Consider the following 16,614-nt stretch of genomic DNA (forward strand, 5'->3'; position numbering starts at 1 on the left):
TAAAAGAATATATATAAACTATAGAAAAGCAAGATATAAAACAACTCATATTTAACCACTGACAATAACTGTTGTATAAGCAGAAGCCAATAGCAGAACATCCTTTAAGGGTTTATAAAATACATATACGTTGGAAGGAACATTTTGAGGAGCTCCTGAATCCGAATAACACGCCCTCTATGATGGAGGCAGATCTCGAGGTTGATGGTGTTTTGTCTTCAATTTCCCTGGTGGAGGTCACTGAGGTAGTCAAACATCTCCGCAGTGGCAAAGCCCCAGGGATTGATGAGATCCAGCCAGAAATGCTAAAGGCTCTTGGTGTTGAGGGGCTGTCATGGTTGACACGCCTATTCAACATTGCGTGGGAGTCGGGTACAGTGCCAAAGGAGTGGCAAACCGGGGTGGTGGTTCCCCTGTTCAAAAAGGGGGACCAGAGAGTGTGTGCCAATTACCGGGGTATCACACTTCTCAGCTTCCCTGGTAAAGTCTACTCCAAGCTGCTGGAAAGGAGGGTTCGGCCAATTGTCGAACCTCAGATTGAAGAGGAACAATGCGGTTTTCGCCCCGGACGTGGAACTACGGACCAGCTCTTCACTCTCGAAAGGATCCTGGAGGGGGCCTGGGAGTATGCCCGTCCGGTCTACATGTGTCTTGTGGATCTAGAGAAGGCGTATGACCGGGTCCCCCGGGAGAAACTTTGGGAGGTGCTGTGGGAGTATGGGGTAAGGGGGTCTCTCCTCAGGGCCATCCAATCTCTGTACTCCCAAAGCGAGAGCTGTTTTCGCGTCCTCGGCAGCCAGTCAGTTTCGTTCTCAGTGGGTGCTGGTCTCCGCCAGGGCTGCGCCTTGTCACCAATCCTGTTTGTGATATACATGGACAGGATATCGAGGCGTAGTCGTGGTGGGGAGGGGTTGCAGTTCGGTGGTCTGAGGATCTCGTCACTGCTTTTTGCAGATGATGTGGTCCTCATCGGATCATCGGCCTGTGACCTTCAGCACTCACTGGATCGGCTGGCGGCCGAGTGTGAAGCGGCTGGGATGAGGATCAGCACTGCTAAATCTGAGGCCATGACTCTTAGCAGGAAACCGAAGGATTGCTTACTCCGGGTAGGAAATGAGTCCTTATCCCAAGTGAAGGTGTTCAAGTACCTCAGGGTCTTGTTCGCGAGTGAGGGTACGATGGAGCGTGAGATTGGCCGGAGAATCGGAGCAGCGGGGGCGGTATTGCGTTCGCTTTCCGCACCCTTGTTATGAAAAGAGAGCTGAGCCGCAAGGCAAAGCTCTCGATCTATCGGTCGATCTTCGTTCCTATCCTCACCTATGGTCATGAGGGTTGGGTGATGACCGAAAGGATGAGATCGCGATACAAGCGGCCGAGATGAGTTTTCTCAGAAGGGTGGCTGGCGTCTCCCTTAGGGATAGGGTGAGAAGCTCAGCCATCCGTGAGGAACTCGGATTAGAGCCGCTGCTCCTTTACTTAGAAAGGAGTCAGCTGAGGTGGTTCGGGCATCTGGTAAGGATGCCCACTGGGCGCCTTCCTTGGGAGGTGTTTCAGGCACGTCCAGTGGGGAGGAGACCTCGGGGAAGACCCAGGACTAGGTGGAGAGATTATGTCTCAACACTGGCCTGGGAACGCTTCGGGAACCCCCGTCAGAGCTGGTCAATGTGGCCCGGGAAAGGGAAGTCTAGGGCCCCCTGCTTGAGCTGCTCCCCCCGCGACCCGACCCCGGATAAGGGGGTGATGATGAGATGAGATGAGATGAAAATACATATAAGATATAAAGGGCTCACAACTCTCTCTCTCTCTCTCTCTCTCTCTCTCTCTCTCTCTCTCTCTCTCTCTCTCTCTCTCTCTCTCTCTCTCTCTCTCTCTCTCTCTCAGAGCTCCGAGGCGGCAGGGGAGAGAGCAGAAAACCAACCCAAAGAATCCCCCCCGGTCCTCGGTGAGGTGGACGCCCCGCCCCTCCCCCCCCACGACGACCAGGAGCCAGGCCGGACCGGACAGGAGGCGGACTTGGAGGCGGAGCTTGAGGAGGCAGAGCTCAGCCAGGGCAGCGGGGACTCAAAAGAGCTGCACCCCCCTCACCCCCACGACCCCACCCTACCCCCAACGCCACCGCCGCCCCACCCCAGGCCCAGAGGGGCCGCCGATAGGCAGGCCTCGCTGCCCGACGTGCAGCCCAGTAGCACGGAGATGTTGGGACTTCACAGGCCAGCATCCGACCCTGGGATCCCAGGGAAGTAGCCCCCCTCCTCCCCAATCTCTGAACCCCTCCCCCCTCCCCGGAGCCCACGTCCTCCTCCTCACGACCTTCCTGCGACCCTGACGCGGCGGTCACACCCATTGGTCAAGGAGCAGAACTCCGCCCACCATAGAACGGTTCCCACGATAGAACGTAGAGTTGCCGAAATATAAAATGTCGTCTTTTTATTTTCTTTTTTTCCGATGTTTGTTTTAACGGTTACAGGATATATTCCAGAAGGCGTTAAAAAGTTTGATTCGATCATTTATTTATTTTTTTCTCTCCGAAAATGGCCAGTATAATCAACACATGCATTTACGGCAAAAAGTCGCGGCAACACGTCCGATAAAACGGATCGCAAACGACACAAGACACGACGCAAAAAGGCATCAGAAGGTTTCTCTTCGTTTCGGATTCGTTTCGTTTACGAGCGTTTGACACATTTGAGTGTGGCCGCAGGCATTTGCGCACAACTTAAGACGTTGACTTCGATCACTTGGCGAGAAGAGGTGATGTTCCTCTTAAGTTTGACTCAGGGGTCTTAGAGAGACTGATTATGCAATGGAGAAGAAAAAAAAATCCAATGTAAACTTTCTTCCATTCCCTTTTCAGAACACCGGCCCTCCAGCCCTTCCATGTACTTAACTCTAGATGTAGAAAGCCCGTTTATACAGAGGTATTTACACACGCTATATATTGACCCGTGTGTAATGAAATCGCTTACCGTGTACATATTTTGAATGGAACACTGCCAGCAACGTGCTCTTTCTGAAAGAGATATGCATGTTTGATTTTTTTCATGTATTTATTTATTTATTTCACTCTTTTGTCATTGTCATGGCATGTTTCACCTCCACGGCAACTCCCGCCACAATCCCTCGCAGTCTGAGGCATGCGGTAGTCCTGTGACTGAGGTAGCGGACACAAATTAATGTTATTTTATCTCTTTCTCTTCCAATTTAAAAAACAATCTATATGAATAGAGAGTAACAGCTGCTGCACAGTTGAGTTACAAAGGAAGAAGTTGAATCATGTAATGTGTGTGAAACACACACAAATCCAACTATTTAAAAAGGGATTTGCAATGTACTTTGCAATACTTTACAATGCAGATTAGCCATATTTCCCACTATTTCAAAATCGACCCTGTAGTGACATCACAGGTGGGAGTGCCCGCCCAGATGTAACCGAAAGTCAACATTAACAAAAGAAAATCAGACGACCGCCATTGGCGTCTATTGGCATTTGTTCGGTAGATGTGCGGGTCCGTTAAGACGTGGATGTTAACGGCTAAGCAACCTCACACCTGGTGGGAACATAGGGTCCCTTTAAAGCAAGCCGCTCATAATTTTAGCGAGAAAACCCCATCCATGTTTAGAGGTCATATGGGTGCCCCATCGCCCAAAAAACACAAGACTTGAGTCACTTGAAGCAATAATGATCCTTTAAAATGAACTCCTCCCAACATAGTATGTTTTTGGAGGTGAACATGGTGAACATTCGATTGAATAATAACGTGAGGTGAAGGAGAGTCCGCAAGATTTCAGATTAATACATTTTCACGAGCTTCAACCAATCGTGCTCCGTTATTTATTTATTTTTTAAATCATCCATGCTTGAAGTAGTCGTGTGTTTAGCGTAGATATCGGAAAAAGCCGATGAAACCAACAATGTAACGACCATGTAACCAACTGCATTGTATCAACTACTTTATGTAAGCATGGCCACACGGTTTTTCAGTAATACTGGACATGAAGTTTCAACACGGCGGATACGATTTGGAGCGATTCACTGCTGGGGGAATGTTCTAGAACAGTCGTTTTATATTCCGCTCCGGTCCCTTGTTGCGTGCATGCTTTGAACGTCTTCCATTTCTTCTTCTTGGAAAAGAAACCATTGTTTTTTGTTAAAGAAAAAAAGGTAGTCAAAGTGGCCAAGAGAAAGGTAATAACTGTGCTGGCGTCCGGGGGGGGAGAAAAACAAAACAATGACAAGGCGATGTTCTGGATTGTTGAGCAAGAGTTGCTCAGCCTTATTAGCCTAGCCTGCGCTAGCCTTCTCCACATACACTCCACATACAGTAGGCTAGCACACCCCACGCAGCAACACAAAGCGCTTTTCTACTCTCGACATGTAAATGTATCGATCCATTTGAAGCATATATTATGGGTGAACTGCATGACGTTGAAGGGGGAAAAAGCTAATTATTCCATATAGTTTGATGACATACCGACATAAGTCAAACGAGGCCTCGTACCTGCATGACAACTGCACTGGACCAACACTAACTGTTTATGTATCAGCGTGATGTGTTTTTTTGGTACATAAAGCCACCACTACCACCCATCCTTCGAGAGATTAAAAAAAATAATGGTTGAAATATTTTTCTAAAATAGAATATTTAATTTCCCATTATTTTTCTATGTATTTTGGTTAAACTAGGAACCGCCCCTGATGCTAGCTCTATGTGTGTCAGCGTTAAGCGATGCAGTGTTGCACACGTTCTCAAAATGTAGCAAGTTAAATATAACTAAGTATACCCACTTTAACCAGGGTATTGCATGATAACATTACCATATTTAAATGTACTTTCTGATAGAGGGTCAGGCGTTGATTCTCACTTTTAAACTGAATCCAAAATAGTAAAATCGAATCTTGAGAAAACACAGCCCCCTGATTGGCTATTAAGTTGTGCAGTATCATGAGATTTGCTTTGATTGGTTGGGTTATTGATTGAAAGACGTAGCCTAGGTCAGGTCTTCCCGTTTGAGCCCAACTAATCAATGACAGAAAAAATGAGCAGTTTCATAATAGTACATAATAGCATTGCAATTAACTTTAATTTCAAAATAAATTCTAACAAATCAACCAGACAGATCTTCCCTGACATTCTAGAAAGCTTTACCAAATGACTAAATACTGAGTCCAAGGTTTTTAAGACTACTCTTCCTTTCCTACACAAACAAGTTTTGCTTAGACCTTAACTAGACAGCGTAGAATTGCCTCTAAACAAGTTAGTCTGCCGAATTTTCACGGGATTTGCAAACTTTTGCACAGAGATTAGAAAACTTGTTGTACTGGATATAACATGTCACTTTTTAAATCTAGTGCTGTTTCACAATTGTTTTTATGCATTTTTTTAAATGTTTGCCACTGTATTTTATACAATGCAACACAGCTGATTTGAATGTTTCTGTTCTTGACTATATATTTAATGAAACTAAATATATGATGTACATAGAGTGAAACATTTGCGCAATTGTATAAATTAATAAACTGAATGCTTACTGAATAAAAAATGTGTTTATTGTAAATAACAAAATATGACCCTTTGACATCAAGTGCACAGTTTAGGATGAATGCCGTCAAACATTTACTGGCCTGACAACATAAACCATACATTTCAATTTAAGCAGTATATATTTTTCCCGAAAGTTCATCTCCAAAACAAAACCGTGTGCGTACACAGACATGTTCCTTTCAGTATTCTTACTTTGGCTAACTAAAAAGTGACGCTAATATACCAAACCCATAGTTAATGCATGTGAAAAATAATGTAGTAATCCAAAAAACAAAAAATATATTTCAATACATTAGTTCAGTGATTGGTTTTTTATAAACACGCTTTTTTCTTTTTTGTTATCACTAAAATATTACCATACATTCAAAGATTATAATGGCACATAGGTATCTCAACGATCAGTATTAATTCTAAATAATAATTCACACAAGTAAATACACTCACTTTAGCACTAGCATTTCTTCCGGAGTTCTGTTTCCGAGAATAAGGGAGTGTGTGCCAAATCACAAAAACATTCAAAGTCCTCATTGGCCAAGTAACCGACCAATCACAACATTTGACCGTAAAAAAAGGGGACACCAATATCGTTAACCTGGCCGAGAAATGATTGGTTCTCCTATGTATAGCCCTGTAGCTAGGCACATACTACACTCTTTTGTGTTTAACTTTCCAATAAGACGTCACTCCACTCCGTCCATCTCCTGGCGGCGTTTTTGCTTTTCTTTCGTCGGACACGCACCCTTTTTGAGTGGCGTGTCATGGCACATAAAACAAACATAAGCGGGCTAACTAAGCTAACGTGCTGAATGCGTGTACTTTCCCCATGTGGCTCCTCTTTGCTTGTTACCACCGTTGATGGCTCTCCTTTTTGAATTTCCTGGGAAATTAAAGTGGAATACCACTTGGGGGTCTTGTTGGTTGCCGTGGCCAAAGCGGTGTCCGTGGTGGAGTTTAGATGGACATGGTGCAGAGGATGAACTGAGAGGGAAGAGGAGAATAATGAGAGGGGGTTTTCACTTTGACCACCACATACAGTATATACAATTTCTCTATTTAGTTATTGCATATTGTATCCAAGTTCAATTCCATCTGTAATAATTGTTATTCCCTTCACTACAGTGCAGGCTGACTCACATTCATGAAGTAAAGTATTTTGCTATATAGATGAGAGATAGATAACTTGATTACTCCTGCGTAGGAGAAATTCTTGTGTTACAGCACATACATAGGTTTTTATGTAAAGGTGTTTTGATGAAAGACAGAAAGTGCATAGAAACAAATGTATAAAAGCTCTCACGTCATCATACTGGAAGCTGACAGCTCCCTGCTGCATGGTGTCCCTGCGTCTGAAGACGTCTGCACGGATACACGAAAAAGCACAAGGCCAGAATCTGAAATCTCTGAAAACTCCCATGAAGCCAACCAATCAGAGGCCAGGAACAGACTGTACAGTACTGTTCAACAGACGCCCGACAGAACCAGGTTGGGAATGAAACCCTTCTGTACATTCTGATCCATCAATAAAACATTCAATGAAGGTTAAATAAACACAAATAGAAAATATGTATGGATGTTGCAGTAGCACAAATAAACCTGTGAACCTTTCCAAAAAAAATAATATAAAATATATAAAGCATAAATATCTTTTTATTCATAGCAGTGTTGTTTTCGTCAGGCAAGACGAAAACGAAAATGACGTCGTCAGACCCCTTTTTTCCATGACGAAAATGAGACTAAGACGAACGTCACCAAGGCCATATAAAGACTAAAATGTGATGAAAAATGTAGACATTTTCGTCAGACGAGAACTAGACGAGACTAAATTGTTAGTGAGTGGACGAACAAAGTTTCAAAACATGCTTTTTTCCCCGCCAACTATAATATGCGTGCAATGTCAATCAACAGCTCAGACATCAGAAATGGAGCCAGCTGCTTGTCCTAACAGTCACGCCCCCATCACACACTAAAAGCCTCGCTCGCGCGCAGCTGCGCCTGCACGCACACGGCACACACACACTCATACACTACATGGGCTCCGTACTGAGGGAGACGCAGGAATGTCGCAGGAAAATGGGGTCAAAATATCTCCCCATCAAGGCCAACAGCAGAGTAGCCAATGAAAATAATAGACTGCAATAATTTGAATGCTAAAGATATTAAAACACAATTGATTAGGCCTAAGCCGACATATGTATCGGTCGTAATGCTGAATGCACTGTGCGTAAATCTTTTCACGGCATTTCCCCCCCATCCATATTACAAAAATCAAAAATAGCTTGTGTGACAACTAGGTGCTGATTTCTGAAACATGCTTTGCGCAGCAAAGACTTTATCTGATTCTGCATAAGGTTTCATTGATTGGCGCGCACTCTCTAGTCTAGAATATTTGTAGACATTAAAAATGCATTCATTATCATTCAAACGAAGAGGCTAGGCATTGACACACGGCTATTGTTGACTCGATTAGGGGAGCTTGGTCTAGATCCTGCCCATAGTGTTGGGCAGGATGATGTAGGCTATAGGTCTTTATTCGCTGCCACGCCGATTCGGTCGCAGCTTGGCATGTCCGGTGATTTCACCTTTTTCTCTCAAGTTTCCTGTATAAAACCGAGGGGGTCAACCCGGCGCGGGTTTTCTTGGTTCACTTGGGAAGGCGGGGCTGCGCACGGAGTCTAGACCTCTTTAGAATAATTTGTATTATTGCATACTCCCGAATGTTTTAATTTTTTTTTGAATGAAGACACCCGCATGCAATAATGAGTTCACGTCTGAGTGTAGACTACAAACGCGATTAACTATGGTCACGGATGTTCGTTACTGTCTAGACACGGTCCAATGAATAGTGAACTTCATCACAGCCTCACCGAAGCGCCAAGGTGCTTGATGCAAACAATCGCAACAAAAAACGCCTGCAGAAATTATCCGACACCCGCTGGTCTCAGCATGATTCATGTCTACAGAATCATGCTGTCGAGGGAAAAAAAAACTCACCTTTTGAAAGTTAGATCAGTCTCAGTGTGCTTCATTATGATAAATGTATTGGCCTATTAAATAAATACACGCATCTTATGTATATTTGATTTTTGACTAAAACCTTTTGAGTTTTCGTCGGACTAAAACTAGACTAAAACCTTTGGAGTTTTCGTCGGACTAAAACTAGACTAAAACCTTCTGAGTTTTCGTCAGACTAAAACTAGACTAAAACTTTCAAAGATAGAAATGACTAAAATGGGACTAAAACTAAGAAGCATTTTGTCAAAAAGACTAAGACTAAAACTAAATCTAAAATGCCTGCCAAAAACAACACTGATTCATAGCATTCCACAACGAGATATAATTCAGTTTCTGGGCGGAGCAGCGGTCTCCCATGAAGCAACGGGGCTGGGCGGGGTTACCTGTGAGCGTCCTGAGCTTGACACAGCACGCCACGTAGTCGTCAAAGTAGACTCGCCCATTTTTACTGTAGCGCCTGATGATGACGTTCAGGGCCTGCGGGCTCACCCTGTAGCCTGGGGGAGCACAAACACACCTCTACATTAAACAACACACACACACACACACACACACACACACACACACACACACACACAAAGAGAGAGACAGACGGAGAGAATAAGGAACATTCTAGAAAGAAAGAAAAACGAGAAAGGAATAAATTAAATAAATGGGGAAAGAGACGGACAGAAAGACAGACGGAGAGAGACCAAAAGAGATAGAGTGACAGATATTGCGAGAGAGAGGGATATATAAATGTATATCTTTAGTATATCAGTATGGCTAGAAAGAAGGCCTACGTAATAAGAGGCTTAAAACAAATATATACATTAGAATAACAATAATACAGGACACTAAAAGACTGTTTAAATATATGGTCAATAGTTTTTTTTGAAATAGTGATCACCCCAATAACTACAAAAAAACTAAAGGGAACGCATCCGGTTCAAACTGGCTGCGGCGGGCCTCACCCATGGCGCTGACGGCCTGGGACATCTCCTGGGGCTCCACGGTGCCGCTGCGGTCCCGGTCGAACATCATGAAGTTCTGCTTCCAGCCGTTCAGCGCGGTGAACAGGTCCTTGAACTCGTTGAAGCCCATCTTGCCCGTGTGGTCTCGCTGGGGGGTCGGGTTAAGGGAAAGGGCCTCCGAACTTCAGTGGCTGCTTATTGTTTTAGCCTTTTGATGTTGATTGTTCATAAATCCTTGTCGTTGTGCTTTGTGGTAAAAGCTCTAGTGAGCCACAACCAATAAATTAAAATAATTTGTTTTAGTACACTTCCAACAAGAGCATCACCGTGAATTCAGACACAGCCTGGAAGATGCCTACAGGTAGGTTGTTGGCATTCGAGGATTGACCCCAGTATCATTTGGCTGGGAGTCCAACACCCTCCCCACTACACTATCCTGCCCCTCCCCAGTGGAATTCTGAAGAGATATCTCAATCCTCACATACACAACAGATAACGATAAAGCATTGGCAAAACAACACCTATCTTATTACGGTGCGTGTATATAGAGTATCTCTATTTATTTATTTTTTATTTACTCTTATCTTTTTCAGTACTCATTATTCAATACTTGCATTATTGTCTATTGTTTACTGTTTATTGTTTGTTAAGATCGTGCGCAACGAATACAATGACAAATTCCTAATATGTGTAAATGTATTTGGCAATAAACCTACACATGGATTCTGACCTACACATGGATTAATCCCAGCTGAATACAGGTGGTTCACTCAAAGAACCCTCCTATTGGCTGATACCGGCGTATCCTCACACACCATGAAACAGCTGGAACCCTGCATGCTGCGACACGTGGCTATCAAAGGATACGTCCAACATTGCGATCATGATCTTGCACGTCTCCAAGCTGAACGCTGTAATGATAGTTAGGGTGAGGGGAGAGGAAGGGGCGTGTTACCAACAGCACAGGACGACACAACACAAGGACAAGGCACTTGTTCCATCAAGTTTTCCCTTCCCATTGAGCCGGACTGCCGCATGAGGATTAATGAACAGTGTTTAATATATTGAGTAACAATTGTCCTTAAAAGTAGGGAAAATAGTGGTAACATAAGTAGCAGCAATGTGAGCAGTACTAGCAGTATCTTTAGTCACATTATGGTTGCTGTGTCTGGTACTACCATCAGAAAAAAGCAGTAAAGTAATGTTATCAAAAAGCCCTTATAGCCATTATTGTCTGAGAAGCCCTTAAGAGTAGCAGCATTAGCCAACAATAACAGCCCTAACAGCAACAGAACTAGCCAACAGTATAATCCCTAGGTAGCAGGAGAAGCACAAGCAGGGGAAGCCTTAGCCAACTGGTGAGTAACTAGCTTACAGGAGCTAACTGTAGCAACAGTAGATTACTTTAGAGAACAGTAGAAGCACTAGCTAACATTAGCAAACAGTAGAAGGACTAATTGACACAGGCAAACAGTGGAACAGTAGAAGCAATAACTGACAACAACAGATGACACACTGGTGCAAAGCCAGACGCACTGACAGTAGCATCACTAGCTTGCAGTAGATAACATCAGCCAAAAGATATGGCACTAGCCAACACTAGTCAAAAGTAGAAGCACTAATCAACACTAGCAAACATTAGCAGCAGTAGCTAAGTGTAGCAGCACAGTCTAGTAGTAGCAGAGGACTTACGGGTGTAGGTCCCGCTGATCCCAGACTGTGTCAAACAGCGCTGGAGCTCGTCTGCGTCGATCTCTCCATCCTGTGCAGATAAGAGGTCTGTGAGCCATATAGAGCCCCACAATAACACAAGCAAACTCTAGTTTCTAAACCAAAGTTAATTTTCTACAACAAAGTATTATTTGCTATCTAGTCATTTAATAGACAATTTTACCCAAAGCAATAAACTCAAAAGCTTTCAGTTCTGAGGTTCACCACCAACTACAGGAAGAGGTCTTTTTGAAACGTTCCATTTGTTGTAAGCTACTGATAACGTACGTGGGGCATGAAAGGTTTCACATCCTGACTCGAGAACGTGATACCGTTTGCATTAGCACCTAGATCCAGGAAATCAACATGATGGACAACAGAGGAAGAGAATTCACAAAATTATGTTCCAGGAAATCCACCGCTACCTCAAATCCCTTTTTGGTCTTTTGATTTCCTTCTGTTCCTTCACACCGATAGAGTGGGTGGAGTTAATGTCCACTCCTGGCTATGCATGTCCGTCGGTGGTGTTTTGGACTTTGAGGAAGTACACAAAACTAAATAAAAAACAGCCAGGGATCTGCCTTTCCGTCCGCCATTGGCCCCCAGCCAATGGCGCACGGATTGGACCATTTGGTAAGGAAGAAAATCCTTACACTTGAAGACAAGCTGCCAATGCGTTTCTCATGTGACTCGTGGCAAAAAAAAATGTTTTGATCAAACTAGGTTATGGTATATTTATGCTGATTTCGGAACAGTACTACAACTCTCTTGAGTCCTCTCAATATGGTGAAGTAACACCAACAACGACAAAACTCCCATGATGCACTCTGATTCATTTTTGGCCCTGGGCCAAAGCGCAGACAGATACCGACCTGGCCAGCGATGGCGGTGAAGTATCCATACATGGGGTCGTTGGTGGCAGGAGGGGGGGCTCCGTAGGCGGCGCCCTGGTACTGAGCGCCGTACTGAGCGTATGCCCCCTGGGGTTGGCCCCCCATCTGGCCCATGGGGTGCCCGGCCATAGGGTGACCCTGGTGGTGGGGCATGCCCTGGTGGGGCATCCCTGGCATCGGTGCACCATACTGAGAGAGAGAGAAAGAGAAAGAGAAAGAGGAAGGAAAGATTAGTTCCTCATATTGTGCAGAACCAATGGCTCCACAGCTGGGTTTGACATTTGATCTACGTTTGAGATTTCTTCATGAACTGTCGTACTCTGGCTTTCAGCAACCCAATAAAGAGAGAAACCTTTTCCTACCGACCTTTACAACCCCTACTATGAAGTTAATAAGTTAAGAGAAAGAGAAACTGTGTGTGTGTTGGTATGAAGGGGAGGGGGGGGGGACAAAGGATAGACAGCAAATTCAAATTAAGCTTCGAAACCATGCAATAGCCCCAAACTTATGAGACCCCGAGTCCAGCTTCAAGTAGTCTACTGTATATTTACACATTCGACTTCACATTCTCATTCAATGTTTAAAACAATAAGCAACACAGTCCGACACGGAAAAGCGGAACTCTCGGCGACCCCCGGGTGACCCGCCCCTTCCCGGAATGCTTTCGGAGGAGCACCGCATCTCCCACCCTGCCTGGGTTATGTAACTACAACATCTACAACCACGACGAAACAAGTCGATTAATAACACAATCCGCTCCGTGTACTCACCCCACCGTAGCCTGGATAAGCCATTTCCGCCGAATGTGACAAGTAGTCGTGAAGAGGAGTGTCGTAAAGCACTGTTGGATCGATGAAAGTTTGTTTGGAGCAGAGTACACACACCTATAGAGACGATACCGCGGCCACTTCCTGTAATAGACGGTCTCTGAACGTCATTTCCGGTGTCGTCAGTTGACGGAAGTGCGTCGGACGGTCTTTTGTGTGACGGGGAATGCGCATACCTATGGAACAAACCATGACCACGAGTCATGCAGTGTAACATAACATCCTATTATATATATTAAAATAAATATATATATAAATATATTTAGTTATTTATATCTGTTTCTGGATTATATATATATGTGGGTAGGACAGAAACCTAATAAAGTTTCGTTTTTTGAAGACAAAGACTGTATGTGTTTGAGGACTAGCCTATTATTACCGATAACAGAAAGAAACACAAAACAATCTCATGGGATGTAATTTGTTTTGCTTGAACAAAGTAGGAAATATTGACCGTTGTGATGGCTTCAAATTACCGCTAGGTGGAAGTGTTGGCATTATTTATCCTTCTTTATTACCTGGGTTTGAGGTTTTTCTTTCGCGTGGGATCAAACGTTTGAATCTTGCTTCACATTTCAAATGTATTTATTTTAGCACATTTGGGTTGTTTCTTAAGGAGCGGGCGTGTTATGACCCTTTTTCATAATTGAAAGTTATGTGTTTGTGTTTGTGCCCCTGCCTGTGATCATGTTTCCTTGCATGCTAGCCTTTTTGTTTGAGTTGATGATGATGGTAACTTAAGTGGTGGGCATGCTTAATGTGTGGGTGTGATCCCAACTGATAGGCAGCCTGGTTTAAAAATGTAACGTGGACCACTCCTTGGTAGCTGGCTCACCCAACCATTGTTTGGTTGTAGTTTGAGATGTTTTTGTGCATATGAGTTTTTGTCTTTGGTAAGTTAGTTCAGTTAAAGGTAAAATCTTTCGGCGTTCAAACCCTGTTTGGATGGCTGAAGTTGAGGGATTCGGAGTAGGGAGGGGACAAAGTCCACGTTACAAGCTGGTCCCCCTAGGCCGGCCGTAACAGGGCATACCCCCCACAGACTTTATATTTTATTAAACTTGATCTCATTCCTTCTTCTCTTCTTTCCCCATCTCCCCTTCTGTTTACTTAACCTCTGTCTTCCTCTCTGTCCGTCTTTCCACCCTCAAGAGATTGTTTTCCTTTTAGTCTTTTTACTCAATGCTCTGTTTTCGTCTCCTATTCCTTTCCCTCCCATCCCGTCCAGGCCTTTCTGTTTTACTAAGGAAACACGATGTTTGGGTGTGTAGTGATTCATTTTTGTCCTGGGCTCCAGCATGTTATTCAGGAAGACCCAACTTTCCCATTTCTGAACAGCCCCTTTCCTATGGGACGAAAAATCTGCCAACACCCACTCACATCTGCCTGCATTATTTGGGGCATGTCGCAATCAGCGTGCATTCCTAGAATTAAGGACTGTCGTTGTCACGGCGATTTATCGCCCCCAGCTCCGATCGGCAGTGATGGAAAAAGGACTCGCTTATTTCACAGCTTTAAAGGTGAAGTTCTGCACGTTGACGCGTCAACAGACAGGAGCCTCATGCGAAGGCCACGTTGTTATTCTATCCGAGTGTGGAGTGTGTGTGGATGATGGCCAGTTTAGACAACCTCACCCGGTCTGAGACACACAGATTGGAATCTAGGGCTTGGTGAGGATGCAAAACTGTTGTACACTGGGACCTAGCCAGGGTTTGAAAAGTGTAGTGCCTGGTGCGGGGTGGGGGGTCCGCTGTGTGTCACCAGATGTGACACACAGCGGACACAAACCACCAAACTGAATTAGGCACGCACTAAGCTCTGAGAAATGTTCAACTGCTAATTCCCTTATACATGTTTTACTATTTAGTCCCCAATTTTATTCCTCTATAAGGTCACAAAAAATTGGGTGAGCTCATAGCTGGCTACGGGCATGGTTATATATTGAGCAATATCCACAAGTTAAGCCAGCCATCTCTAAACACATTCAGAGAGAGATTTCCTGTAAGACAACACCAGCGTCATGTATCATTGTCTGCAAACCTTACAATAAACCAGTCTTTCAGCAACACCACCCTGTCTAGAGAAGCCCAGTAAGAGTCACCAAGGTGTCGTTTAGTGTTGGACATTGCTACACAGTGTTGGAATAAGAGATTGAATAAGTAACAGATAAAAAACGTTCCCAACACAACATTTTTCTTGTCCTCCTTGCTGGAATCCTGGCTGTCTCCGTGTCCGTCTCCGTCTCAGGCGCCCTCTCTCAGCTGAATACTGAATCTATTCAAATCTCCGAGCCAAGAAATCCATTTCCCCTCCCATTTCCAGAATTATCTCTGTCATGGCCATGAATAAACACTGAGTGTTTCTTGATACATTGTTCTGAGCAACTTATGCCTGATTACTTTGTTCCTACATGCCATTGATAGTTTGACATCCCCATTGCATTTAGCACTAAAGTAATAAAGATATATGAAATCTATAATACATAATCATTATATTATATAATAACTTATATTTAATAACATCAATACGCAACCAATACTGAAGGGATGTGTGTATACTGTGTGTGCATCTGCCTACTTTTCCATAATCGCTGTATAAAGATGGAACTATGCCACATTGAAGTTAAAATGATGAATTACATTGATTGATTTAAATAACCATCCATCCAGATGAAAATGGAGCCTGGTCTCTCTCTCTATCTCTCTCTCTCTCTCCCTCCCTCTCTCTCTCTCTCTGTCTGTCTCCTCTCTCTCTCTCCCTCACTCTCCCCTCTCTCTCTCTCTCTCTCTCTCTCTCTCTCTCTCTCTCTCTCTCTCTCTCTCTCTCTCTCTCTCTCTCTCTCTCTCTCACACACACACACACATACACGCACAAAAATACACACACACACACACAAACAAACACACAAAAGATGTGCACACGAAGTGGCCAATCCAGCACATCTCAGTGATTTTAATCGGGGGTTAGTGTCACACACTAAAATGAAGCCACCCCGTGAATCTGGCTCTTCAAACAAGACTCGCTGCATTAGTTGATCCAGAGAAACCCTGTTTGTTTGCCCAGCGAGAGGAACAGGTGCGAGAGATGATACCTATTTCCCATAAAGGAAGATGCACCTATTTGTTATGCTTTTAAAGGGCTTTTAGCGCTCAGTTCGGACGATCAACACTTTATAGTATGTACCCAAACAGACAGAGAAAGATAGAGAGAGAGACTGAAAGAAAGAAAGAGAGGGAGAGTGACAGAGACAGAGATAGAGAGAGGATCTGGCTTCTTTTTATGAGCCTGATCAATATCAGCCCCAGGTGAGCTCTATATATCTACTCCATGGCGTCTATGGAATTTGTGGCCATTGAGGAATCTTTATCCATTCATGTCTATATGTTGGCTATTCAAGTGTTGCACAATGCCATAGGCCAACTGTAAGAATACAAGGCCTTCGGGACTGAATAGTGCAACACTTCAAGTAAAGATTAAACAGAGTATTAACATTTGCAAGGTATTTGTGTGTGTGTGTGTGTGTGTGTGTGTGTGTGTGTGTGTGTGTGTGTGTGTGTGTGTGTGTGTGTGTGTGTGTGTGTGTGTGTGTGTGTGTGTGTGTGTGTGTGTGTGTGTGTGAGTGCGTGTGTTTTTGTGTGTAGGCGTGTGTGTAGGTGTGCGTGTGTGTATGTGTAGC

The 16,614-nt window shown here is 44.1% G+C and overlaps 2 protein-coding genes across 2 annotated transcripts in view; one reads left to right on the forward strand and one right to left on the reverse strand.

Moving 5' to 3' along the window:
- LOC115541987 (potassium voltage-gated channel subfamily H member 7) overlaps positions 1-5,534 on the forward strand; it is a 47,129-nt gene extending 41,595 nt beyond the window's left edge. Inside the window, exon 14 of the mRNA XM_030353987.1 lies at positions 1,882-5,534. Within this exon, the coding sequence (XP_030209847.1) occupies positions 1,882-2,244 (363 nt within the window). The 3' untranslated portion in view covers positions 2,245-5,534. The remainder of the gene's footprint in view (positions 1-1,881) is intronic.
- An 839-nt stretch (positions 5,535-6,373) lies between these two features.
- On the reverse strand, positions 6,374-13,066 carry gca (grancalcin). Its single transcript, XM_030353988.1, has 8 exons — positions 12,882-13,066; positions 12,091-12,300; positions 11,201-11,270; positions 10,376-10,419; positions 9,509-9,656; positions 8,939-9,052; positions 6,841-6,899; positions 6,374-6,521 (listed from the first exon to the last, which is right to left on the reverse strand). The coding sequence occupies exons 1-8, from the start codon at positions 12,903-12,905 to the stop codon at positions 6,495-6,497; spliced, it is 696 nt and encodes a 231-aa protein (XP_030209848.1). The 5' UTR covers positions 12,906-13,066; the 3' UTR covers positions 6,374-6,494.
- Positions 13,067-16,614: the final 3,548 nt, after the last annotated feature.

The sequence above is a fragment of the Gadus morhua genome, chromosome 4 (assembly GCF_902167405.1).
Source record: "Gadus morhua chromosome 4, gadMor3.0, whole genome shotgun sequence".
NCBI classification, from domain to species: domain Eukaryota; kingdom Metazoa; phylum Chordata; class Actinopteri; order Gadiformes; family Gadidae; genus Gadus; species Gadus morhua.

What these genes read in the sequence shown, in the direction of transcription:
- gca (XM_030353988.1), bottom strand. Translation starts at nt 12,905, where the DNA reads ATGGCTTATCCAGGCTACGGTGGG. An exon ending in CTTATCCAGGCTACGGTGGG is followed by an intron (nt 12,301 to 12,881) that starts GTGAGTACACGG and finishes TCTCTCTCTCAG; the next exon opens with TATGGTGCACCGATGCCAGG. An exon ending in GATCAGCGGGACCTACACCC is followed by an intron (nt 10,420 to 11,200) that starts GTAAGTCCTCTG and finishes CTATCATTACAG; the next exon opens with CGTTCAGCTTGGAGACGTGC.